Genomic DNA, 27381 nt, shown 5'->3' with positions numbered 1-27381 from the left:
CGCAGAGCGCAGACTCACGTGCGTGCTTCCCGGTGTCCAGGCGGTCCAGCAGTCGGCGGATCTCGGCGTCGTACTCCACCCACTCCGGGGCGATCCTGGCTGCCGCTTTCAGTTTGGGCTCTTTTGTTTTGGGGTTGTTGCACTGGAAGTTTAAATAAAGTTTTGTTATATAATGAGCCGCCATGCTCCAGAAACAGAGGAGAGTCTCGAGGACGCCGCTGGGTCACTGGAGCAAACAGACACGTTTTAGAAAGAGCCGAGTCCTGAGTCCCAGGTGCCTGAAATACTGGCACCGGCTCTGCAGGGACCAGGTCAAGTGCAGCGACAAATCCCAGCTTACGGGAGCGAGAAGTATGCAGTGCAAAGACCTCAATCGGAAGTTTAAACAAAAACTCTTCAAAGACCATCTTGTGGTGCATAGGAAGTTTGTCAAGCACTCCGGTAAAATGTTTTACGAGAGATCTAAAGACGCGGCTGTTTGGACAAAGAACATAGCAGACTGTATTAACAAATACGTCCTTGCCTTTTCCTTGGATGAATCCATCTGGTTAAAAACACTTTACGTTTTCCACAGACAAAAACCCCACTTGTCTGCCTTCGGAAATGTCTTCAGCTTCTTTAGCAAAGGCACGCACTCCCCTTTCACGTGTCTCTGCTCTAATTAGCAACTGTGATTATATGAAGAAAATCAGCTAACTGGACCTCGTCACCACTCACAGCTGGGACATCCGTGGAGTCACACACCTCCGTCCTCGCGGTCCCACTGACGGGCAGAGGAAGCCCTGAACACGCCGTGTAACCGTGTAACCATGTGTGCGTGGGCTCTTAGCTTCTACACCTACAAGGGTGGGCAGCAAAGCAAGATCCTCTCCAAGGCTCCACTAGCATGTGATCAATTTAAACTGCTTCGCAACTGGCCCTGCCATAGAGTTTCGTGGGAAATTAAATGAAGTCTCAAAGGCAAAAAAGTACAGAAGACGGTTGAGGAGGGTCTGATGCTGGGTGAATGTGACAGTTCAGCTGACGACACGCATGATGGGCTGAATCTCGGCCGGCCGGCCACCCGAGGGAAGTGAGGGACGGAGGGAGAGCACGAACCTCCTGAGGCCACCCAGCACGAGCAGAAAGTGCACCCTGAAGCTCGCTTCTACGCGACATTTTCTGGTGGTTGCTGCTGAAGTATGATGCTTCTGGGAAAGCTATTAGTCCTGAGCCACCGGCCTGCTGCCTTCACACTTGCCTCACCAGGTCTTTTCGGTTCATTCCGCTGTGAACGTCCTTCCTACAGTGACATGCTCCCGAAGTAGTGGAACATGGGATTTGCTTTGCGCAAATTAACTTTGTAGGCAATGTGAAGATAATGGAACTATTTTCCCTCTTTTTGTGTCAGAAATGATTAAAACGAAACTGCTGTGTGTTCCTTATATTGTGTGTGTGTGCTACAATTCTGTCCTACAATCATCCCTACCCGGGTTGCTTGAACCGGGCTACCATGCCCCTGGGGGAGCTCCTGCCAGGTCTGGAGCCAGGCCTGTCTCATCTGGGGTGGTGGGCTGCTACTGCCATCTAGTGGTCAGCGGGTTTTCTGCATTCCCTTAAGCTTCCCTCCAGGAGCTCGCTCACTACTAGCAGGCTCGCTCACTGTGTGTCTCTGCGGAGGAGATGCCTGGGCTGTCCAGCGCGGTTCCGGCGGCCTGCCCACGCCCACGCCCACGCGGACCTGTCGCTGGGAAGACCACCACAGACACTCACCAGGTCGATGGTCTTGGCTCTCTGTTTGGACTCGTCGTCACACCAGGTCTCGCACCACAGCCAGTCCTGAGGCAGAGACTTAATGGCGACTTGGTAAATCATGTTATTGGGAAGGTCCTGCAGAAAGGAAGTGATTTACACAAAGAGGTACAGGCATCAGAGTCAGGGCAGAGGAAGTTGATGATGACATTTAGATTATAAACCCCCAAAACATGTGAACCTGAGACCTCTAATTGAAGCTTTGAATACTTTTTAAAATTCATTGTATTTTTTTCCCCATTACCATTTAGTCCCCTCACACTCCCCTCCCCACAATGACCACACTGCTGTCCGCGTCCACGAGTCCTCTTTCCCTTTTTGCTCCATCTCTCCCCCCTTCACCTCCCTCCTCCCCCTCCGCTGTCATCCCGTTCTGAGTCTCTACTTTCCTTGTCAGTTCGGTTGGTTCACCAGGTTCCACATAGGAGTGAGATCATATGGTGTTTGTCTTTCTCTGACTGGCTTATTTCACTTAGCATAATGTTCTCCAGCAGCCATTCATACTGGCCCAAAGGGTAATTTTTTCCTTTTTTATGGCTGAGTAGTATTCTATTGTATAAATATCCCATAGTTGTTTTATCCACTCATCTACTGACGGACACTGGGGCTGCTTCCGTACCTTGGTGATTGTAAATAACCCTGCAGTGAACATAGGGGTGCTTATGCTCCTTCCAATTAGTGTTTTGAGTTCCTTCATATATATTCCCAGAAGAGGGGTTGCTGGGTCAAAAGTCAGATCCATTTTTAATCCGTTTGAGGACTCTCCATACTGCTCTCCACAGTGGCTGCACCAGCCTGCACTGCCACCAACAGTGCCAAGAGTTCCCCTCTCCACGTCCTCACCAGCACTTGTTTGCTGATTTGTTTATGATGGCCATTCTGACCGGTGTGAGGTGGTATCTCATTGTGGTTTTAATTTGCATCTCTCTGATGATTAGTGATATTGAACATCTTTTCACATGTCTATTGGCCATCTGTATGTCCTCTTCGGAGGAGTGTCTATTTAGGTCCTTTGCCTATTTTTTAACTGGGTTGTTTGGTTTTTTTGGTGTTGAGTTTTGTAAAATACTTACCTTGCCCCAATCATCTTGTGTCATGAATGAACCCATGCACTGGAACTAAGTCCACACCCGCCCTGGACTTGACCCTGGCATCAGGGCTGACGGAGGGGGCCTAGAAAACCACGACTTTCCACTCCCCAGACGACCTCCACCTGCCGGAAAACCAGGCTTCCCCGCTCACACTGCCTGCAGTGACTGCGCGTGTCCGTGACCACCACACTCTCCAGACTCGGAGGCGACCTTTCATTTCCCTGCCGGGAAACGCTGTGCCGTGAACATGTGCGCATCTCTGCAGGCCCAGGGCTTTCTAAGCAGAGGCTGCTGGCATCCGAGATACAAGATGTTTACATGGCAAATGAGCCCAGTAAGTTAAAGACAGTGACCTCTGGAGAGGCTCAGAGATGCCCTTTCTGGAGACTGTTGCTCACAGGCCAGGGGGTGTGCGGCCCTCCCCTTGCTCTCCCCAGAGGATGCTGGTTTACGTTCCAGAGCAAAGGGCGGGCTTCCTCCTATGCCCACAGGGCGCAAGGGGTGTCTGTGTTAGCTGTCCCACCTAAGCTCCAAGATTCGTAATTTTAAGGTTCTTCTCTCAAGTATTCCTATTAAAACATCAATACTGGAAGTACTAGCTAATGCCATAAGAAAAGGAAGGAAAAGGTATACAAGATGGAAAAGGAGCAATACAACTGTTCAAAGATGACAGGATTATCTATGCAGAAAGTCCCAAGAATCAATAAAAAATACTCCTGGAACTAAATAATTACAGCAAGGTTTTAGGGTACAAGGTTAATATTTAGTAGTCAATTACTACCAGCAACAAACCACTGAGTTTGAAATTAAAAACAATACCTTTACATTAGTAACAAACAAACAAGCAAACAAATCTAGGTAAAAATCTAATAAAATATGCTCCTCGACATGAAGAAAGAAAACTACATAACTGTTCCCCTGGCTGGTGTGGCTTAGTGGACTGAGCGCCGGCCTGCAAACTAAAGGGCCGATAGTTTGATTCTCAGGCAGGGCACATGCCTGGGCTGGGGCCAGGTCCCCAGTGGGGGCGTGTGAGAGGCAACCACACATCGATGTTTCTCTCCATCTCTTTTTCCCTCACTTCTGCTATCTCTAAGAATAAATAAAATATCTTTAAAAAATAAAAAAAGAAAACTACAAAATTATAATGAATGAAATTTGGGAAGATGTAAATAAATGGAGAGATAGTCCATGTTCATGAATGGGAAGACTCAATATCGATAACATGTCAATTCTTCCCAACTTCATCTATAGATTCAATGCAATCACAATAATAAAAGTCCCAGGCAAATTATTTTGTGGATATTGACCAACTCGTTTTTAAGTTTATATAGAAAAGCAAAAAAAAAAAAATCCAGAATAGCCAACACAATCCTGAGAACAAAGACAAATGACAGATGACTTACACTACTGAATTTCCAATCTTATTGTAAAAATCTATAGTAATTAAGAAAATGTGGTATTGGCAAAAGAACAAAGAGACCAATGAAATAGAATGACAGCCCATAAATATGGGTATTCTTTGTACTTACCGCTCATTTTTTCTCCTTAAACCTAAGTCTGCTGTAAAAACTGAAAGTCTATTAAATAATAAAAGAAGCTTCCCTGTTCCTTCCAAAGCCTTTTTCCTTGGAATCCATTCCTTAAATACCCGGCTGTCATCTTAGCTCAGCCACCTTCTCCCAAGGTCGTGTCCCAGTCGAGTCCTCTGTGATTCCAATTCGCGATCCCACTCTGACCACCTCTTGATTCCGGCTCCTCCATCCAGTGCCCAGACAGCAGTCCCTCCGGCCACCACACAGACCTCCAGCCAGCGGATCCCACCGCTGCTTCGCTGTCCCTCACCCCTTCACGTCTGGGCTCCCCCCCTCACACAGCCAGTGTCCATGCTTAGTCGTTGCAGTTGGCCTCCCCAACGGCCTCTCGACTGCCTTACCCCTCGTCTCACTCAGCTGCGCCCACCTGGCAAAACTGCAGTCCTGGTTCAATGCAAACCTCTGCACTCACCGTGCAACTAAACATGTCTTGCAGAACTTGGACACACCCACACACCTCGCTAACTGCTGTCATTTTAGCCTCCCGGACACGAATCCCAAGGGGGACCTTACACATGTGTGTGTCCATGCACAAGTCTCTGTGTGGACACGTGTTTTTACTTCTCCTGGGTAAATGCCTCGAAGTGGAAAGCATGGGCACACCGTAGGTGTAAATATGAATTTATGAGAAACCACCAAACTCTGCCGAAACGGCTGTCCCATTTTACCTTCTCGTCAGCAATGCGTGTGACTTCCAGCCACGGCACATCCTCGTTAGCACGTGGTGCAATCTTTTTCATGTTAACCACTCTAGTGGGGGCGTAGAGTTACTCACTGGTTTTAGTTAGTGGGGCACGAAGGAGAAGGGACCCGCTGGGTAAGACAGATGCCGGGCAGTAGCCAGATGGGGCGCAGGAGGGGTCGGCCGGGGTGCAGCTCGGAGAGACGCATGTAAGCGACAACGGGGATGAGTAAGAAAAGGACGGGGCACGAGAGGTAGGGCAGGCAGTGGGCGGGAGAGGTTTTGGGATGGAGAAGTGAAGACAGAACACTGTTACTTTTTAAAAGGTTGAGCCTGAAGTTAAAAAGCCATATCTGAGCCTAGATATCCGATAGGGGGTTCCATGGAGCCAAGAGGCTGAAACCGTGACAACGTGACGTTCGCCCGCAGAGCCCAGGCGCAGCACCTCCCCGGGGACCGGCGCCCAGCCCTCGGCCGTCCCACTCACCTGGTCCAGGTTGGAAAGGCTGTCCGGGTCCTGGCTGAGGGCCTGGTACTGGCTGCGCAGCCTGTCCCCCGCCGCGAGCCTCCGGAACCGCTGCAGGTCCACCACGTAGAGGGCGCTGCAAGAGCGAGCGTTCCTGGGGGCTGCGCCGGGCACAGACCTTCCCTTCCCCGAGTCTGCCTGGTGTGACCGCAAGGACTTCAGGGACCCTGCGGCTGGTCATGAAGCCTTTCATTAACTCACTCCCAGCCCCCATCCTGTTTCCAAGGGCTCCAAGTCTGTTAATCCGGGCGGGACCCACGTCCTTTCAGAGTGCCCTCGGATCTTTCCAAGGTCTCAGGGAACTCACGGCCCTAGGAAGCAGCCACATGCTCGGACAGCATCTCCAGGCCGTCCCCTCACAGGCCGACCTGAATCTCCTGCGGTGGCTGGGAGCGTGTTGCGTGAGCCCCGTCCCTTGGGTTTACCGAGACTTAGTTACGTGAGCCCAGGTAAGGGCTGCGTGCCTGCCTCCACATCCACAAACGGGGTAACCGCAGCGTCTCGAAAGCTTATCACAGAGGCGTTGAGTCAATGTGCGTTAAGTCTCATCGGAGCAGCCAGCACGGACCGGCACAATGTAACTGGTCGCCAGGACTTTATAGTTTCCAAGAGAACGGAGTACTGGTGATTCGGTACGTTGTTTATTTACTGAAAGGCAGGAGTGCGCAGTTTCTTACCTGATATGGTATTTCCTTCTTAAAAGATGGGAGGCCCAATAGCCCTTCTTCCAGAAGCGATACCCGTCCATGTCGGTGCGGCTGTCACAGAACGGGGTGTACCCGTAAGGAGCTCCACCCAGATCCAAGTCGCGGAGTTCCTTCAGGTCGTGCCTCACAATCTGCGTAATTAAGACAGTGCGTTTCTGGTGAAGGCTGTAGAACAACACGAGCCCCTCCCGTGTGTGTGACGCTCAAGCCCCAGCCACGCTGCAGAGCACGGGGCCCTGCGCTTCCTCCTGGTCTGCCAGGTCACGCACGTCTCCGTGTCTTCCTCTCGTTCTCACGGGTGAGAAGGAGCCCGACATCTATATGCCCAGTCTACATGACGGCGGTCTCACTCATTAATAAGAACAATTTATTACATTGTTTTCATCAGTATACTGAATATTTTAAACAAAATTATTTTGGGAATGACCTAAATATTAGACAAGTGCACAGCTCTAAGTTTCTTAGGGTACGGATTAGTAACTCAAAATCATTTTTATGATAAATCTCTGTTATTGTATGTTGGCAAATATTAGTCTGAATCATAAAGAAAAATCTCCTGATTATCTTCAATGGCTTTAATGCATAATGTTTTTAACCTTCATTTTTTAACAGACACCAGCCTGCTGGAATAGTATCACTGTATATATTGTGGGCAGGTAGGAGAAATAAATTTTGTTACACAGTGTAACAAAATTTGGAAATTTTGGAAATGCTTAGCTCACCACCCACATTTACCTGCTTTCTTAGTTTTTCATGATAATGATTCACATTTATCATTTTGAACAATAATATAAAAACAGAGTTTACAAATATAAATAAAACCTAATACTGAATTTGAAAATATACTTTTGTCCTAAATATAAATACTGATCATATATATAAGCTTATATAACATTGATATTTCCATAACACTTGTTTTGTTTTAAGACATTTAAACCAGAGTAGTTAATGAAAACACTTTTTGCCATTAATGATTACAAAGGGATGCAAGGAGTAATGGGGAAAAGTCATCGCAATTTCTAAACATACAAATTTTGAAAGCTGAGAACCATATGATTTTCGGGCCAAATCTGGGATGCCTTTTCCCCACAAGTGACAGAATCACGAGGGTTTGGTCTCTGACTCACCGCCAGAGAATGCTGCTGAAGGGAAGGGCGAGAAGCAGGCTGCGTGGTAACTGCCAACTCTTCCAGGAATGGCTCCTTTTATGCAAATATCAGCTCATATTCACAGGGTATCATATAACTTTTATTATGATTAATGTAAGTATTTTTACTTTTAATACCAAAATTTAAAAAAAAAAAACCTACTTCAGAGAGAAAACCTCCATGTCCTAAATAACAAATGGTTACTTTTTGTAAAACCTTTGATTTTCCTGGAATTCTGACAGTTCTCTAAAAATGATGCTTTGCTTTTGTATCGCAACCATGTATCACATGTTCATGTAGCACGGCAAAAAGATGATGATAAATACCAGCAACATAAATTGAGTGAGTCCCTATACTCAGACAGAAGAGTAAAAAAGTGTAAGGACTAATAAAAACAAAAGCTAATCTTATTACCTGGTCGGCATCAACAAAAATGATTTTGTCCACTGCTAGAGGGAAAAGGACATCGAGGAAAAGGATTTTGTAACCCCAAATAATCCTCTGCTTCTCTGTCTGCCGATGGAGCCAGCGGGGCCACCTGTACTGGACCAGCTCGTACTGGAACCCGTACTCCCGGGCCATGTGAGGGATGACCTCCTGAAAACACACATGTGCAAACCGAAGAGAATGTTCAAGGGAGGAAAAGCAGGTTTTGTTTTAGAGAAACACATTATCATATTGGAAGACAGAGTTTACTATAAAGTTGTTACAAACAAATTGGTAAATGTCTAAATACTGCTTCTACAAGCTGTACGTATTAATGAGAAATATGAAAATGCTGGCAAATATAAAGAGATAAGCACACATTAAACTGTATAATTAAATGACATTAAAAATAGGCATATTATATTAATTAGCAAGCTCATTAACTAAGCTAAACGTCCCTGTATCTTCCCAGCTAACGACAGACTTGAGAACACCGACTATATATAACAGGAAGACGCCCCCGGATCTTGCAAGAGCTGTGCATCTCAGTTTCCATACACGGAGGGGCAAGAGCAGGTTTGCAGTTGCTCGTGTGGAGAACAGAGGGATAATTAACAACTACAGTGGGGACCTCAGGCCCCCAGGTATCAGCTCAACCTCTAGGGCAGCTGGAGGCTGAGGTGGGACTCCGTGGCCAACCCCAATAACAACTCTGGAAACCAAAGTCTGAATGAGCGTCTAGTGGCAATTCTCCATAGGAATTCTCGTGAATTTTTTTGCTGGGACCAATGAGCTCTGTCCGCCTGACTCCATGGGGCAACGACAGCCGGAAGCCCTGGGCCCGGCCTCCCGCAGACCTTGTCCTACTCGTCTCTTTGCTTCGCTGACTTTGCTCTGGCTCCCTTTGCCGCAGTGATCAGAACCTGTGACTGTGATTGCTTTTCCGAGTTCTGTGAGTCCCGCTGGGGACTCATTGGACAGAGGGGTGCTCCTGGATGCTGCCCGAATGCATGGGCCAGCTGTGTCGCTGCTGGGCCAGGGTTTCCCGGCAACAGGACGTTACGAACACACCTGGAGGCTGAAGGCAGTTAGCATGGTGCCTGGCAGTATTAAGGAATAAAAACATGGTTGGCTATTTTTATTTGTTTTTACCATTGGTTTGGGTCTAGAAAAAGAGGACTTCTTTGAATTGTTAAATGAGACCCTAACTTTCATGGAATCTGATCACTTTGCAGTAAGAATAGGAAGGACTTTGCAGCAGAATTGTGGGGGTGAGTAAAGTGTAACAGATGCTGGCCACCGGAAAACTCCTACTATAAGGTGCCTCACACTTCTCAGCACAGCGCCCAAACTGTCACGGCAGAGAGCTGCTTTATCCTCACACTGTCGCATTGTTCTCTACAGCACAGTGTTCATAGTTTCTTGATACGGTTCCTACCCTATCTTTGTAAAAAGAATCTGACTGTTTTTTTTTAAGATTTTATTTATTTTTAGATAGAGGGGAAGGGAGGGGGAAAGAGAGGGACAGAAACATCAATGTGTGGTTGCCTCTCAAGCGCCCCCCTACTGGGGACCTGGTCTGCAATCCAGGCATGTGTCCTGACTGGGAATCGAACTGGTGACCCTTTGGTTTGCAGGCCAGCACTCAATCCATTGAGCCACACCAGCCAGTGCAGAATCTAGTTCTTTTTACTAACAAGCTGTACATATTTTGCATTGCCAAATTTTATTTAATTATTCACTATCATGAAAAACCACCCATCTTTCTAATTTTGAGTTTACTTAAAAATAAGCTATCTCCTATTCTTTTAAATACTTCCTTAAATAAAAACTGCATAGAAACTTTGTTAAGCTAGATTTAAAAATTGATTAAAAACAGTAATTTGCCCTGGGGGTGTGACCCAGTTGCTTGGAGGGTCGCCCTGTAAACGGAAAGGCTGCAGGTTTGATTTCCGGTCAAGGCATATACCCAGGTTGGGGGGTCAGCCCCCTGGTCCACATGTGTATGAGAGGCGACCGACAACTGTTTCTCTCTCCCATCGACGTTTCTCTCCCTCTCTCTTTCCCTCCTTCCTCTCTCTCTCGAATCAATAAGCATGTACTTGGGGGTGAGGGTTAAAAAAAGAAAATTAAAAACAGTAGTAATGTGAGCAAACATTCTTTTTGACCCAGTCTGAAAAGTTGTAAGAACTTACAATGACAGAGTTTACTACTCCAACGCCAACCATTCTCTAATACAAAGGTGGATGCACTTACTTTAAAAGTCGGTGAGAGGTAGTTTTTTAGGAACCAGAACTTCACGGGTGTCCGGGTGTTACGTAAGACGGAAAGCATCATGATTCTGCGAGAGAGAACATTAAAGCTGCCGGGTTAACAGTGGTGGCTCATCCTGCTTTCCGTAGGCTTTTAAACATGGAGAGGTACCATGAGAAGCTGGGCACGATGTGCAATGAAGAAACAGACCTTCGAACATTATGGCTGCTCATCAAATATATGATACATAAAAATTTACATTTGTGGAGGGTTCCTGACCTGCGATGGTTGGACTTAGGAATGTCAACATTACGATGTGCCAAAGCGTTTAGCAGAAATTGCTCCAGATTTTGAATTCTGATCTTCCCTTGGGCTAGTGACACGTGGTTTGAGTGTCTGCAGGAAGCTGGGCAATGGCAGGAGGTGACTCTGTCTGACTGTGTACGTGTGGGATGACGTGGGTGTTCGGAGCACGTGTGAGGCTGGCGAGGCTAAGCTAGGACGTTCCGTAGGTTATTACATGCAGTTCTGAACTACGACATACTCCACTCACGGTGGGGTCACTGGGGCGTCAGCCCATCGTAAGACAGAAGCATCCGCGCACACTTGCTACTGAACTTGATGAAAACAGAACCGGCTGCTTTTGCCTGCTCCGGCTGACAAAGGAAGACGCTCGTCTGAAGTGGCCTTGACGAGCGGAACCACAGTCGAATGCGGGCTCTTCTGCCATGTCCCCAGCGCCATGTGGAAGGAAACACTGGAGGCCTGAATGGTCTGCCTCCACCAACCCAGTCCCTGCGCGGGCACTAGCTTCGCTATTCTAGACTTGGGGCTGCAGAAGGTGCACACACACCTGAAGTTCCACCTTCAATTTAAACACATGGGCAAACATTTCTGAGGCATTCTCTGTGCTCCTTCTGTATAAAGGGCTGTTAGAAAGAACAGCCCTTTGTAAATATGCTTTCCACCTCTCACTGCTGCACCTTTCTTTGCTTAAAATACAACAAGGCATTTCTTCATTGGAAAAGGGAAATTTATAATATATACTTTTTATTAATGTTGTTATAAAATGTCTATTTTGTAGTCTGAAATAACATCAGTATTCCAAATCAATCAAACTCATGAAATCTCACTATATTTAAAAAATTATACCTCCCTCAAAATTTTAGGTTTAAAAAAAGCCAGGTGTGGAACAATATATACACTGTTACTATTTGGGTAAAAAGAAAATAAAACGTATTTGCTTGCCCACACACACTGCGGGCAGGGCATGAATGTCTGTATTACACAGCACTGGTCCCCAAGGAAAAGAGAAGAGAGAGCTCTGTTTCACTGCACATTTTATTCTTTGACTTTGAAAAGTTTAAACTTTTGAGACTTTGAAAGTTCTTTTTCAATCACGTAAATGTATTTACTTTTCAAAAAGTTAGATAAAAAGTATACCTACCTTAAAAAGCGTTCATATAAATGGCCAGAAGCAACTGAGAAAATATTCAGAACATCTGTTTCTGTTTCGTCTTTTTCTTTATGCAGACTTCTTGTGAAACTTGGAATAAAAAAGTAGTGATTGACAGTTTCTAAATATACATGTGCAAACTTTATATACTTACACACTAATTTGATAAGCAATAAAAATAGGAATATCTTCAAAGTTTTTACACTGAAACACGTTCTAAAAATGATGACTTGTTAATATACTAAGTCATGTGACACTGTAACAAAGCTTTTATGATCTTTAAACATTTAAAACACAGAGTGCAATTATATTGTCTCTAGGTTAATGATGCAACACACCTTTGAATCGTTTCGTGTTACCAATGTTGTTCGAGAACAAAGAGTGAGTGACAGCATGCCCCGGCCACAGGCAATGTGTGGCGAGTTTGTGCAGGCCGACAGTGCGGGGGAAGGAACAGAATGGACAAGTGTGAGACCACCCCCTGGAGGGCGTCTTCCCATGTGGTCACCGGGAGGCCCTCGAGTGCCAGCCACATGTCTGCCCCAGGATAACATGTCATACAAGGGGCCTACTAGGTGGAGCTCCTCTGGCCAGCGACAGTGGCCCCTCGGCCCAGGCTACAGGGCCGCTGTGCTGTGGGCGCCTCCCGGAGGACCACACGGGCACCCGGGGGCCACGCCCAGTCACTGGCCGCTTCTGCGCCCAGCTGTCCTCTTCACCACTGTTCGGACCCAGACCCGCCTTTCATATGCCCTGTCTCACACATAGAAGTGACTGAATGTCTTATTTAAGGTATTCACTATGTATAATTTTTCCCCACCCATTTAAAATGTTTAATTAAGTCTCATTTTTATAAGCACAGATCTTTAAGATGACTACAGTTTGTAAAATTCGGAAAACTAAACAATTCATAATTTTCATGGAATATATTTTGTCAGGTAGAAACTGTTGTAACAGAAGCATTTTTCAGATCCTTTTTATAGTTATCTCTTAAATAGATAAAACACAAGTTGATTCAGTGTGGGAAAAATCACTAAGTTAAGATAAAACCAAGACTAAAGAGAGTGACAGCGTTACAATGCACACAACCCTTACAAACGAGGAGGAGCGGCCGTGTCCACAAGGAAGCCCTGCGCAGCTTTGGCCTCCTCCCTGCGCAGCGGGTGGCTGTGCTGCAGCGGATGGTGTTCTCAGCCCCCTCCTGGCCGGAACGGGAGCTCGTGGGCTGACACTCGAGAGACGCCCAGATCCTGTCTCACGGTCCCGCCAAACGTACCTGCTCTTCAAATCACCTCCAAGCGGGTGGCCTTGGGCCTTCTCCCGCAGTGACTACTCCAGTGCACGCCACTGTCACAACGCCAGGACTCCTGTCCCCAGCCAAGGGGTCTAATGGGGAAAGAGGCCTGAACTGGGCAGAACCCGAATGACGGGAGCGCTCTGGACCGTGTCACAAAGTCTGCTCAGGCTGTGGACTCTATTCGGCCTAAAGTTTCTACTTCTTAGCCTTGACTGTGTAATCAATGATTCTCCACCACAATCAAATTAAGTTCAAATCTCTAACACGGACTTTCCAAATTCTCTGCAACGTAGATCTACAGCAGCTTTTGTTTTTGCTGGCTCAGCGTCCCTCACACTCCAGGAACCACAATAAGCTGGCGTGGCGAGGGGAAGGCTTCCCTCCTGCACCCTCACTCCGGGGGTTCAGGCGGGACAGGCCTGCTCACTGACTCTAGAGCCAGGCATGCGACCCCGGTGCAGTTGGTCGGTCTCAGTGGTCAGTTCAGTTCGGGACACGTGACTGCAGCTGGACCAACACGTCAGCCTTGGGGCCCTCACTGGTACTGTTGGGAAAGGGGCGGTCTCTCGCCCCCGGAGAAGGCCCACCTTTCCTGCAAAAGCCCACCCGAGAGTGAAGGCAGTCACAGATGACAGAACCCAGGGATGAAGCGAGTTCCCACACCGCCTCGCCTGAGTGCACCCCGAAGCCAGCTCTACTCCTGGGCTACAGATAACTGGGTCCCCAGACTACGTTTTTGATTGGCTAGTAACATAGGTCCCCACGTAATGCACAGATTCCCTCTATACTCACTGCGCCAGCTCACCACGCTGCTTTCTCTTCCTTGAGTAACTTACACCGTCTTCATGTAACCAGGTGCCTGTACTCCATCCCCAGCTTGTTTTGAAAACCTGTCTATTGTTTAGAAGACATCTTCTCTGGGTTTCCTCCAAACTGGATAGAGCCCTTTCTCCCCTGATTTCCTATCAGAACTCATGTATCTACACTATCCTTCCCAGAGGAGGGGATGTGTGCGTTCCTTAAATGTTTCCCACCTGCAAGGTTTCCGCACACTGGACTCCCGATGGACCTACAGTCATGCGTTAGAACAGTCATTAGTAATTACCTTTTAATGGAGTCCCACATTCCTTTTTTTTCACCTTGATCGGTAAGGATGTCTTCCTTAATTTTGTCTGGCTTTTTTTTCACCTAGGTAGCATGGAAAAGAAAAATTTTAGGATGCTGAAGCTTTAGACACAATGCTGCACGGTCAGAAGGTGAGTTACTACGGGCAGGGTGGCCCCTGTGAACCTAAGACGGCTGCAGTCACTGAAGCCAGAGAACCTCCTGGTACATTACTGCCACTCCGGGTTCAACTGTCAGTCCACACCCTCGATTTCGGTTCCTGTGGCGGTTAGTTCCATAGAGTGCTCAATAATGCACTTATATTTGTATTTGCTGATTTACCAATATTTAACAGTTTAGACACTATTCATTCTTCATAATGACAGATGAGCAGCTCCCTTATATCAATCACCCTTCCTCTTCTCCTTTTTGTCTGGAAGTGTTGGTAGCAATACCTTTATCATTAGCTCTACCAAGTACTTTTTTTTTAAGTAATATTTAAATCTATTTTCTATCCCAACAACTTCAACAGTTCCTCTTCCATACCCTCTTTATAAGTATACCAATATCTCTACCGCTCCCCTCCCCCTCCCGACTTCCAGTAGCTCAACACCTTTATCATTGTACGTATGGATAATATTTTCGTTTAGCGCAGAAAACACATCTTTTCCACTTTTCTATGTTTCATCTGCATCTTGAAAATCAGCAGATAGCGCTTATTGAGACGACGTAACTCGTGCTTCTGTAGAGTGACAGCAAGGTGGCCACTGTGTCCCTTGGGAGACAACGGCCAGTTCCAATGGGTTCTGCTTCTTTATCTTCCACCGGCAGGGAAATACTTTTTCGGGAATTTTACTGTATTTTCTTCAGTGATGAGGTAGCAGTATTTCTGCTTACCACATGCCCACTATTTTCCAGCGTATTACTCATGTTAGGTGTCTAGAAGTAGTCTTTTTGAAGACATTTTTCTCGGAGCTCAACAACTAACCGCCTGTTTATTTCGGGGCCTTCTATAATTTTCACATGAATGTCACCGTCTCCTGAAACACTTGTCCTCCTCTTTCTCGGTCTTCATCTTCACTGCGCTGGCAGGCAAGTGACTTCAAGAAGAAAGGCAGAAAATAATGTCCCTAAATCTTCGCACTTCAGAAAAAAACTTTACTTGGTTTTCAAATTTTGGCAAATCAAACCAAAATGAGAGTTCACGTGCACCAGGGGGGACAAATGTTCTCAGGACGGCCGTGGCTTTCTGGGGACCAGAGAAGCTCTGTGCTCGCTTACTTCACCGAGGCTCTCATTTCCCCTTTTAGTTTTGTATCTCCTTATTTTCCTTATTACTTTATTACTGTCAGCTCCTCACTGCTCTCAAGATGTTTAAAATCTATTTTACTCAACATTTTTACTTGTGCTAAGTAGGTGGGCTGGTCCCAAAGAACCAAACCTGAAATCACGAAAAACTAATTTCTCTCTCTCTTGAAAGAAACAATTTTTCTTTTTAGGGTTAGTTTTTCAACCTGTATTCCTAATTTGTAACATTATCTGGCTACAGATACAGTAGACAGACATATCGTAACTTAAAAAAAATTTTCTTTTTCTTCTATCTTCAAGCTCTTTGCTTTTCCTTCATGAACTTAATCCTCTGCTTTCTTTCACTGCCAGAGTTCCAACATGACATTTCAGGTACAAAAATTATAAAATCAGTTGTGAAATAAATAGTAATCAATCAACTGAAAATGAGACAAACTTTACTATTAACAACAGAGCCTCAGACAGCTCTGCCTCACATACTTGGATTTCCAGGGTTTTGCTTCGGAAGCTGCTCAGCACAACGATGACATCGCCCAGGTCCGACTGCGAGTCAGTTCCTTCGTGCCTGAGAGGAAAAAAGGTGTGATTATCCATAATCAGTTCATGAAGACACACAACATAAAAGAATAAGTGTATTTTGCAATAAATGTAAGTATATCACTTGTGTATATATCATCCAATATTTTATATTTCTATCGTCAATTAATATGTGCTATGATAGACTATAATTTTCAAAACTATCCAATCAATTTTAACTTAGAACCAGTTAAAATTATATAAAAGTAACTCTGTATTCGATATTGTCTGATCACTCAGAAACCTCAAATTATTGCTTATCTTTTGTTTATACCCAATTATAAAATTTAAGTATTCATATCTCTGTGATATTTGCAATAATGAAAATATAAAACATTTTTAGACTTCAAGTTGTTTTAACTATCATAATCACAGGAATTCTACACTGCACAACTTTTCAATATCTACTAGCCATTCCCAAATGCTCAAATCTGAAGTGTGCTGTTAGACTCACCAGACAGGAAATGTCTACAATACCCACCTACATCACCTGATGTTTCTATTTTATATTACACATGATGTATTTCATTGTCTAATTTTCAAAACAGAGTAAGTCAAATATGACAGTTTTGCTCAAAAATAATATTTTTTGAATACTATATTCACTATGTATTGAAAAGTGCTACTGTAAGAAACATTTACAATAACGTCGAGTTTTATCAAAGAGGGAAAGCAATCAGATGTCAAATTGGTAGATACTTCAGGTTCAGCCAGATTTACGTACCTGAACATTTCTTCCAAACCAACCCCGGACGTTCCAGCACCATGCTGACTAGCACAGGCCTCTGGCCTCCCCTCGCTCCCAGTGCCCCCGCCGAGGAGGCTAAGCCAAAGGGGAAGGCACAGCCCTGCCCAGCAGTTACCACTACAAAATAGAAGCATTCCAACTCATGTAGCCGAAACGCCAAATTCCTTAAAAACTTTCACGGGCTTCCAGTCCTGAACTTTACTCAAGGGCACCCGCCACTTCGGCCACGGAGCCCACAGGCGCTGGGACCAGGGCGGGGCCAGGAGGCACAACACTGCGGCTCAGGCTCAGCCTGCACGGCCCGAGCGCCTCCGCCCTCGCCACCAAGCGGCAGAGGCGGCGGTGATGGAGACTCAGTCTGCCAAGGAGGGCGGAGGTTACGTTTTGTTCTTTACTACCGTGGGGCAGTCATGCCTCCTGCCAACACGGCAGCCCGGAGACATGCGGAGACGGCAGCAAACACAGGCTGTGGGTGTGACGTAGGTGCCCCAGATGAGGAGGTTGACGGGGGAGCCAGGGGGAACAGAGATGCACCCACGGGGATCGGCATCAGGGGCAAGTGAGGTGCGGTGATAGAGACCTCCAAAGAGCCCGCAGAAGCACCCCACAAACTGAGCTACGAGCACGGCCAGGGCCAGAGAGCGTGCAAAGCCACCCCACCAAGGGGCCAGCTCAAGGAGCTGAAAGAACGGGAAGAGTCTGAAAGCTCTCCCGTACCCTGCAGAAAACGCAGAGGAAGAGTTCAGTTTCAAAGGCACCAAAGTAAAACTATGTACAAATAGTAACTGGACCATCTGTTTTTCTGAAGGTTTCAAGTGAAAAGTCAAGCATAATAATTTAGCGCACGGAAAGCCATACCTATGTGTGAAGTATCTGACATTTTCTATAATTTAATTAGGAAAATCTGAGAAGCATCTGTCTAATTTTAATAGAACTCTGAAGATTTTTTCTAGGGGAGAATAATTCTGAGTCTGTTTGTGTCCAAGGTTCCTGGCCGCCAGCACAGAGAAAGGGCAGACGGTCCGAGGCTGTCAGCGCTGCGCCCTCTCTGTGGCCGGGTAGTGTTCCCTTGTGTGGGCGTACCGCCGTCTGGTTGTCCCTTCCCTTGTCAACTTCTGGGTTACTCCCAGTGCCCGGCAACCACAAATAAAGCTGCTATGGACATGCATGTGCAAGTCTTTGTATAAACACCTCTTTCTTCTTACTTGGGGTGAATATCTATGAGCGAACGCCTGACTCCTATGGGTGGAGAGCGCACCTAAACTTTCAAGGTCCTGCCCGACTGCTGTACTGCAGCCGCCCTGCGCTCCGCGTCCCCGCCAGCAGCGACGGCAGCTCTGCGGCCGCACGCCCTCGCCCACACTGGGCGGTGCCCGTCTTCTTCGTGTCAGCCGTTCCGACAGGGGAGTGGTGGCGTCTCTCACTGTGGGCTTAGCGTGCCTTCTCCCCAGGACCAGTGATGCTGCGCACCTTTTTCCTCTGCTCGCCTGTCACCCATACGTGTCCTTTGGTGAAGTGTCCGTTCAACTCTTCTGTACATTTTCTTATCAGGATGTTTTCTTACTGTTCAATTTTGATAGTTCTTTATATGTTCTCTATCCAAATTCTTTGTTGGACATATGCTTTGCAAAGATTTTTCTCCCAGTCTGTGGCTTGTTTTTGTTTTCTTTTATAGTCATTACATATCCCTTTAATGTAAATATTCACAGCTCTTGCAACAGAAACGTTTAATGAAGTACTGTCTCGGATCCTGCCCAACGTGTCATATACACGTGTACTGTATCAACCTTTCTAAAATCTGAAAAGTTCTCATTCTAAACTACGTATGTCCCTCAGAGACTGCGGTGAGCGTCCCGCACCCTTCCTGTCCCGGGAATGTTCTGTCTGTGGTCTGAGTCGCAGAGAGTTACCGTCATCCTCCCAGACTCTCTGGAGGTGCCCTCTCACCCCTCCTGCCAACACTCACTCCGCCCACCCCCACTCCTATCGCAGAATTAAGCACTCCAGGCCTTGTGTGCATGCGATAGTAAGCATAGTTGTTGAATGACACTACGTGCTAGGCCCAGAATAAGGAAAAAAGGAAGAAAAGTGTAAAAAGGTACAATAAGCTCTACCTCCATATTACCTTTGTTGTTACGGTAGTAGTGCTCCATAAATACAGGGTGGGCAAAAGCAGGTTTCCAGTGGTTCGTGTGGAAAAAGACATGCAGGTCATGATGATTACAACAGCTTATTAGCCCCTGCATGCTCACATCTACAAATCTACTTTTGCCCAACCCTGTATTTGTTTAAATAAATGAAAAGCACAGACATTTACTGAGGGATGCAAAAAGTCTGTGTGAGAGGTCGGCGAGCTATAGCTGGCCAGTGAGGTCAGACCGGTGACGTGGCTTTGTATGGTCCTGAACTAAAAATGGTTTTTGCGTTTTGAAGTGCTTGCTAAGAAAAAAAGAATATTGATAAAAATCAGATGACGTGCCCTAAAACATGAAGTACTGTATTTTGCCTCCTACAGAACAAGTTTGATGAATCCCTGCTACGTGCTAAGCTCATTGATGAACAGGTGAGTTACTATGAAAGGAAGCAATTCTTATCTATAAAAATGAAGAACTGAATATAATCCATGGATAATGGCTTTGTCATATAACATGCATTACATTGTCATTAAATTATAAATATATTAATTATGCCAATGCATCAAAAGGTATGTAGAGACAGTAAAGAACAAGATATACACATTAGGCATATCTTTTATATTTTTGTAATAAAACAAAACAAAAAATTTTGGAACAGATACCACAATTTTGTATGTAGTTTTTGTTTTATATGATTATACTTGTGAACAGTTTAGTTATTCTGATGATCTTGGTTATTTATCACACCTAATATTTGTTTACACATAAAAATTTAAAAGTGGTTCATATAACTCACCCAACTATTTGATAAATATCTTCAGATTTTCCATGGCGTAATTTCAGTATCCAAACACCTGGGTTTGCTTTTAATTGAAAATAGCCCTTTTAAGACAAGAAAAATATGATCATAGTCGTGTGACTAAACACATATCCAACTGTTTAAGCAAGACTATGCACGAATCATCCAAGGAGCTGTTCACTGACTGTGGCAAGAATGAATTCTGCAAATGAATCCCAAGGAAGAGGATTTTTCAACAACCTATAAAAGCACATTCTGAAAATAAGATTCCCTTCATTTTTGTTTTATTTAACGACCTTATTCAAGATTTCAGTTTTGTATTTCAGGACCTGTTCAGCAAGAGCAGGATAAAATTTCCTTTATCTTCCCATTAGAAAAACTTAAGAGAATTTCAGGTTAAACATCCAGTTGTAATGCCATCAGTTAAGTATTTATTACACTTACAAGGTTGGCCATCACTATTGTGTCCACGGCGACGGGCTGACTTCTGGTGCCGAGCGTGAACTGCAGGCCCCGAGGAGGCTGTTCCGTCACGACGTCAAAGCAGTGTCCCTCAAGGAGCAGGTGTTCTAGCTCGTATTCTGCTACAACCGTTGTCTCCATCTGCGGAGGACGTGTGTCCTTAGTAACGCCCACAATACAGATATTGTAATAACTAAGTGAGATGACTTTAATGTCAGCCCACGGATTTCGGGTGGGCTACTTCACGTCTTCCTTTTACCAGAGGGAACTGAACAGCTGGATCAGTTTCTTGAAGACGAAAGCTCTCGACCCACTTTTTCCCTTTCCCGTGCCATCAACTCTACTAACAACCTCATGATACACGCACCAGTCTCCCAGGCAGAAAAGATGTGATGAAGCTGTAGCCGTCAAAGATCACTGCAAGACAGACTTAGAAGGAAAACTCCTCGAAGACTGGCCTGCACCGCTGTGGTCTGAGAGCTCCCTCTCGACACACAGCAAGACAGCCAAGCTTACCACCAGTAGATGGTAGACAGCAAGACCACCATGTGGACAGCAAGACCACCATCTACTGCCTTTCTTGTGATTTAAAAATATTAATGTGTAATTGCTTTGCACTCAAAATAACATATGCTCATTAAAGAAAATCTAGCACATACTAGAAAGTAGGAAAGAAGACAAATAGAAATCACCTGCAGACTAAATAGGCCTCAATACAACAATGCACTGATTTGTATTTTTTTCATCAACTTTTTCCTAAGAAAGTGTAACCTGTTTTTTCACTAAATCTAGTTTTCTAGGAAAATGTCAGTCTCTAAAAACATCCTTTAAGTGATGATCGTTCCAAATACTTCCAGATTTTCCTCTGTCGTAAATGCTACAATAAGTATTTTAGGGCTAAAGCTATTTCTACACTTCTAATGAAAAACATAACCAAACATGACAATGAATCAAATGTTAACTGATTTTTGCATAGTTTAGCAATTTTGTTCAGCCGATAAGACAGTGATAAATCTATCTAATTTTATTTCACTACATGAGGTTTTCAATAGAACTGTTTAGCGCATATAGGACACAGAGTATTTGAAAATATTCTCTATCATACTGGTTTTCCTTTCATTATAATTACCTTAGGAAAAAATGCTAGTTCTTGTGTATAACATTTCTTTCTTGAGACCAGCTCTTATAATTTTACTATTTTTAAGAAAAGAAATAAATGACTTCTTTGTTTCAAAAACTTTAGTTGGGTTCTAATTAGTGGTTGACTTATTACTATTCTATTACTATTACTATTACAATTACTATCTTATTACTATTACTATTCTAAGTGATGACCTTCATATAGGAGGTCTGTCAGGAAAAAAATCTAACCATTGTTAATATAATGAGAATAGTTTTTGTGACACTGATGTAACCTAGCAGCAAGGAGAGTGGACTGGAATGCACAATGATGACTTCACTGTACTAGTCAGTGGGGGCAGTAGATGCCATTGAGTGAGCATGTGCACTGTGTGGCCATTGCATTCAAAATGACTGAGCGAGTAGAGCAGTGAATCTGCATCAAAGTTTGCATTAAGCTTGAACATTCCTCCACAGAAATTATTCAGATGATTCAGAAGGCTGCAGCCATGGGCAAACCCAGTGATTGGCAGCTTCATCAGAACAACACGCCCACTCATGCAGCATGTCTCATGCAGAGTTTTTCTGAGAAACATCAAATCACCCAAGTGACTCAGCACCCCTTCATCCCAGATTTAGAGCTCATGACTTCTGGCTTTTCCCCAAACTGAAATCACCTTTGAAAGGGAAGAGGTTTTAGACCATTGATGAGATTCAGGAAAATATGATGGGGCAGCTGATGATGATTGGGAGAACTGTGTGAGGTCCCAAGGTGCCTACTTTAAGGGGACTGAGGTGTCACTGTCTTATGTACACTGTTTCTTGTATCTTGTATCTTCTTCAGTAAATGTCTCTATTTTTCATGGTGTAGCTGGATACTTTCTGGACAGGCCTTGTACTTCATTAATCTATGTCCACAGTCATCACAGAACGTAGCCTGGATGGACAGATGTTCATGAGATAGTCTCAGAGCATGAGAATACTGGGGAGATTGCCTACTTTAACTCTTTCATTTTACAGACAAGGAACCTGTACCCCAAAGTGATTAGGAAGTAAAGCTTAGCTATTTTTCATGAATTGGGTGTCTAATCTGTGCCCCATGGGCCACATGTGGCCCAGGATGGCTATGAATGTGGCCCAACATAAAATTGTAAATTTACTTAAAACCTTTTTTTTTTTGCTCATCTATTTTCTTTGGTGTTTGTGTATTTAATGTGTGGCCCAAGACAACTCCTCTTCTTCCACTGTGTCTAATAATTTCATAAAGGTGATGCAAGCTAAATTACTTTAAGTTAAATTAGTTCCTATTATGACAAATTTCATAGCTAGGTATCCTTTTTGATGTTTATAACTCCTTTATATTTTTATTTAACTATTTTAAAAAGTATTTTATTTATTTTTAGAAAGAGGGGAAGGGAGGGGGGAGGGAGAAAGAGTGGGATAGAAACATCAGTGTGTGGTTGCCTCTCCTGCTCCCCCTACTGGGGACCTGGCCCGAAACCTAGGCTCGTGCCCTGACTGGGAATCGAACCAGCGACCTGTTGGTTCGCAGCCCACACTCAATCCACTAAGCTACACCAGCCAGGGCCTATTTTTATTTAACTACTGACCAAAGTCCTGGTAAGAAAGAATTTTTCTAGATCAAGCTCTTTTTAGGCATTTATGTTGGGGTTTAGATGTAGCAAGGAGCACCTGTGTGGCTGAGTGTGCAGTGACAAAAGTCATCGGTTCCTCTTTGCGATGGTGCACTTTCGTCCCTTACCTCCACCTCCTTTTCCTACTCTAGCAAATGTCTTTCCTTGACTCATAGCTAACGCTCTCCCAGGAGAGCTGCAGGTAGCAGGCCACGTGCTCGCAGCACAGCAGGTGGGACAGCCTCAGAGGCAGGCACCTTCTACAGCTGCTCGAACATATAGTTCCTTCTGTTCATTCATATAACCTATGGAGGTAGAGGAAATGACTTCTCTACTTTAGTCTTCTAAAATAAATAAAGCTACTGTTCACTTAGAGCTTCTATAAAGACACTGTTATATTTGCTACTCACAATAAAAATGTTTAATCTTCAGTAATTGTTTAATAGCTGCTGAATTTTTTTTACCAGCCAACTCAATTAAAAATCTTTTCTAAGCTTCATTAATTCTCCCACACGAACTCTTTACCCTTTTGGTTAGAATATTTAAAGTTACCTTATTGATGTGTATTACTGAACTCCCTTAATGAAGAATCCAAGAGGCTCCTTTAAGAGATAAACTCATGAAATTTTTTTTTTAACTTCTTGCCAAGTTCATTCCTCAATTTTCCCTTGTGGATTTTATTACTTTTTGGTCCTTCTATTCTTTCCCTAGGTTGAAAGGGCTGCTTTCGGATGACTGCTGTGACTGAGTTTTAGGTTATTCCCTGGGTGGGTCAAGGTGGGGGCACCTCTACAACATTCTCCTGTTCTGAAACTATCAGGGAAGTCACTTAGGATCCTACAGAATCTACGCACAAGCGGGTCAGAAGAAACTTGCCTAAAAGTAAAAGCCTGAGGCCAAGGGTAACAACTTAGGAGAACCCTGGGAAGGAAACCTGATGAGCCGCGGCCAGCAAGTCATTACAGGTGAAACGCCTGTGCCCAGGTCGGGCAGAGGCTGCTTCGGCAGGCACTGCTGGACGCGGCCGAGGCCGGGCAGAGCCAGGTGAGATGAGGCCAGTGAGAAGGAGGGATTTTCTCCCCCATTTCTGGATGCCTGTAGTGTAGGTGCACGCTCCTGAGATGGTTCTGAGTGGTGTGGTACCTAAATCCCTTTCCCATTTTGAGTGGAATGTTTGAAAGACTAGGTGTGTTTTCAAAGTCCCCTCACTTTTTCGTGCTGTGCACTAATTGACACCAGGAAGGGAAGAGGAGGCCTTTGGTCCCTTCCTGGACAAGGGTCACGCTGGAGACAATGCGAACCACCGCACCCAGCCTGCGGGGCATGCAGGAACTCTCTTCCTCCTTTTCACCCTGGTCTCCTTAGGACTGCCCTCTCCGCTAGGAGCTGGGGGGCAAAGAAGGGGTTCAGATGAAACGGCTCCTTTCTGAGTTGAAAACAAAACCTGGAGGCACAACAGGTGCACAGTGGGGCTGTCCTAGGCGGCCATGCTTCCATCTCCATGTTGTTCACCTCACAACAGCATCTGTGACCCAGGGTCTGAAGCACCAAAAAAGGTGCGGACATCTGGAAACCCAGGACACTGGAGCAGCTGAATCTGGAGGTCGGGGCAACTCAGGAACCACAGGGGAGAGCGGGTCAGGACGCAGAGTCGTGCAGGAAAGCCGCCTGGTGAGCAGCCACTCTGTGGGCACTCACACTTGCTGAGGTTATAGCGGCTGGTGTCACGTGACACCACTCTGTACAGCGTTACAGGACAACTTACGTCCTTCAGGTGAATGTTGTCAAGGTCACAGTTGCTGCGCACTGTTTCGACCAGCCAGCCCTCGGGAGTGATCATGTTGAGGGTGAGAAGGGGTGACTCAGGGATGTCCGAGAATTTTGCTCCCGGTTCAATGATGCCATTGGCCACTGAAGTCAGTTCTGGTTCCAGAACAAATCGGTAAAAACTGTTGATAAAACAAACAAACAAAAAAAGTACTTTCACCCAAACTGAGAATTCTAACCAAAGTATTTTGAAAACTAAAAATGGTTTATAAATGACAAAAAAGTCTTCAATTAAAAATACTAAAAACACTACATTGCATTGCAGAAGAGACAGTGCTTGTGAATGGCAGACAATTACTGTTTTGTTACATTGTCATCTAAGATGGTATGTGTACATACACACAACCCCCAGTCAATTATTCCTTAACTAACCAACTTTAAGACACTGACTTGTGCAGGTTCTAGAAGTTTATGATCGGTATTCACTCCCTGGTACTTCTTCAAGTTTGACCACAGTCTACTGTTCAGCCATTTTATCAGCTTCTAGTACCATAAATAACGTGAAGAGAAATGACCAGAAAGCAAGGAAAAGTCAAGCTGAAATTCTCATACCGATTCTAACCGTTCAACTAAAAGCAGCTCAGGATTAAGGGGAAAGCGGCTGCTTACTGACAGACCTGTGGTCCAATGTGTTTTAGCCTTACCTCCCACATCGCCCACAACAACCGTTACTCGTATCACTAAGAACAGCGACGCCTCCCGTTTGGAGACTGCGGTGGCCTCCAGGCCCGAAGGGGGAAGGGCCACTCCGCCCGGGCTCCCGCAGGTCCTCACTTGCGGCTGGCTGGGGACCACTGTCGGTTCCTCGCCACAGGGTCGCCCCCACACGCTTCCTCAGAGGAGCACACAAGAACGAGGGAGAGAACGCCAGCAGGACAAAAGCCACAGCCTTGGATAACCTGACTGCAGAAGACATGTCCCCTCAATGGGGCCGTGCCCTGCTTATCGGAAGCCAATCATCCGTTGCGGTCCACACTCAAGGGAGTGAGTGTACAGAGCGGGAACCCCAGGAGGTGGTGACCGCGGGCAGCCAAGTCCGACCTGTTCACCGCAGGAAGGTGGAGTCACAAAGAAGAAGGCTACAAGGCGGCACAGGGCAGAGCGGCCATGAAACAGGCACAAAAGACGTCCTTGGCCCTGTCGGATGCAGTGAAGTGTCGTCAAGGAAAAAGTATCCCATGGATGATGCAAACAGCAATTTCTCTGTGGTCACTAGGTCAACCTGGCAGCAGAGCAGAAGCCGAAGCCAAGCTGCAGTGGGAGGCCCGGTGAATGGGAGGTAAGGAGGGCCACGGCCACCCCGCAAAGACGCGACAAGGAGAAAGGGTCCAGGAGAGAAGCGCAAGTCAGGGCTCTGCATGGGGGAAAGTTAAGGGAGCCGTTTCTTTCCTTTTTAAAACCCGAGTAACTCTTTGGACTGAGAAAGGCTGGCAGGGAGATTAAAGGTACAGAACAAAGGGACTACGCGATAAAGCAAGCGTCCAGAACGAACAGGAAAGCATGGGGTCAAAACAGAGGGGGGGGCTGTTACGCAAGGGAGACAGCGCACTCTTCCCCAACCACACAGGGAGGCCGGGGAGGCCGGGGAGGCCTGGGAGGCTGGGGAGGCGCGGGCCGTGGAGGAGGCAGCCGAGGGAATCCCTGCCCGTAAGCTCCGTCACCTCCGAGGAGGAGGAGACACTGCTGTCAAAGTAAAGGGCTGGGAACGCCACACCAGCTTGCGCGATATATGCTACTGAGTGCTTAGGACTCTGTTTAATTCACACTTGAAAACAGTTTACAGTTTTTATCCTGCGTAGCACAATAACCACTCAAAGCATCCATCGAGTGCCTTAGGTGTTATTTCACCTTAGAGTCACGTTCTTCCCCTCCAAACGTACTGCGCTGACTTTAATTCGACATTCCTACTCTTCACTGCGTAGCCAAGGCTTTTACAGTGCTCCTATGCGGATGATCTATAGTCATGTAAACAAGCTCATCCAATTTTCATACTTCTCATTTATCTTGTGTATTTCAAATTTCATCATGTCTTTCCAAATATCAACAAATGCTTCATCTTATTTTAGCCACTAATTCAGAGGCCTATTAGCTCCATCAGTACAGAATTTTTACTCAACAGTATTAATAAGAAACATTTGTGATAACAAACCTTTTTGTATCATTAAAAATTATTCTAAACTAATCTCCAATATCCCCAATTATATGATATGATATAATAAAATGATCATTTTGATCATTTAGTTCTGAAGTATTCAAAGTATAGAAAAACCAAAAATGGTGTAATTCAACCTGTTTCCCACTTGTCGTTTCCTACTTATTTCTAAATAGGCATTCCTAAATCGTACTTTCAAAAATGCCCACGGATAAACATAACTCTGCAATTAGACGGTGCATTCTGCTTAAATTGGGTGATACATTTTGCTGGGTAGGTTGCTTTACTTTTACACCATTTAAAGTTAGTAAATTACGCCTGGCTTCTGACCTGCTGCAGCGAACCCCCTTGCAAAGAAGAAGAACACAGGCCCGCCGACGACGGCCCTCTTCCGGCTGCAGTGTCTGCGAGCCCTCCACAAGGAACCCGCGTGCACTGAGTGAGACTCACCTCTTCAAAGGGGCCTCCGAGAGCTGGCCCCTGCAGTTCAGGAACAGCTTCAGCTTCATGTTGACGATCTTTCCGAGTACCTGTTAGAAAAAAAT

General features: G+C 45.5%; 1 protein-coding gene across 1 annotated transcript in view; it reads right to left on the bottom strand.

Moving 5' to 3' along the window:
* The window catches only part of UGGT2 (UDP-glucose glycoprotein glucosyltransferase 2), a 120289-nt gene that overhangs the window by 9566 nt on the left and 83342 nt on the right, over positions 1-27381 (bottom strand). Inside the window, exons 26-38 of the mRNA XM_028526663.2 lie at positions 27287-27366; positions 24623-24806; positions 20087-20245; positions 19640-19725; positions 15865-15949; positions 14078-14160; positions 11667-11765; positions 10223-10307; positions 7955-8137; positions 6363-6523; positions 5647-5761; positions 1753-1869; positions 19-142 (exon numbers count right to left, since the gene is read on the bottom strand). Coding sequence (XP_028382464.1) covers positions 19-142; positions 1753-1869; positions 5647-5761; positions 6363-6523; positions 7955-8137; positions 10223-10307; positions 11667-11765; positions 14078-14160; positions 15865-15949; positions 19640-19725; positions 20087-20245; positions 24623-24806; positions 27287-27366 — 1561 coding nt within the window. The remainder of the gene's footprint in view (positions 1-18; positions 143-1752; positions 1870-5646; positions 5762-6362; positions 6524-7954; positions 8138-10222; positions 10308-11666; positions 11766-14077; positions 14161-15864; positions 15950-19639; positions 19726-20086; positions 20246-24622; positions 24807-27286; positions 27367-27381) is intronic.

This window comes from Phyllostomus discolor, chromosome 11, assembly GCF_004126475.2.
Source record: "Phyllostomus discolor isolate MPI-MPIP mPhyDis1 chromosome 11, mPhyDis1.pri.v3, whole genome shotgun sequence".
Taxonomy (NCBI): Eukaryota; Metazoa; Chordata; class Mammalia; order Chiroptera; family Phyllostomidae; genus Phyllostomus; species Phyllostomus discolor.
Note: the sequence above shows the minus strand (reverse complement) of the source record. Positions and strands in the feature narration are given on the sequence as shown.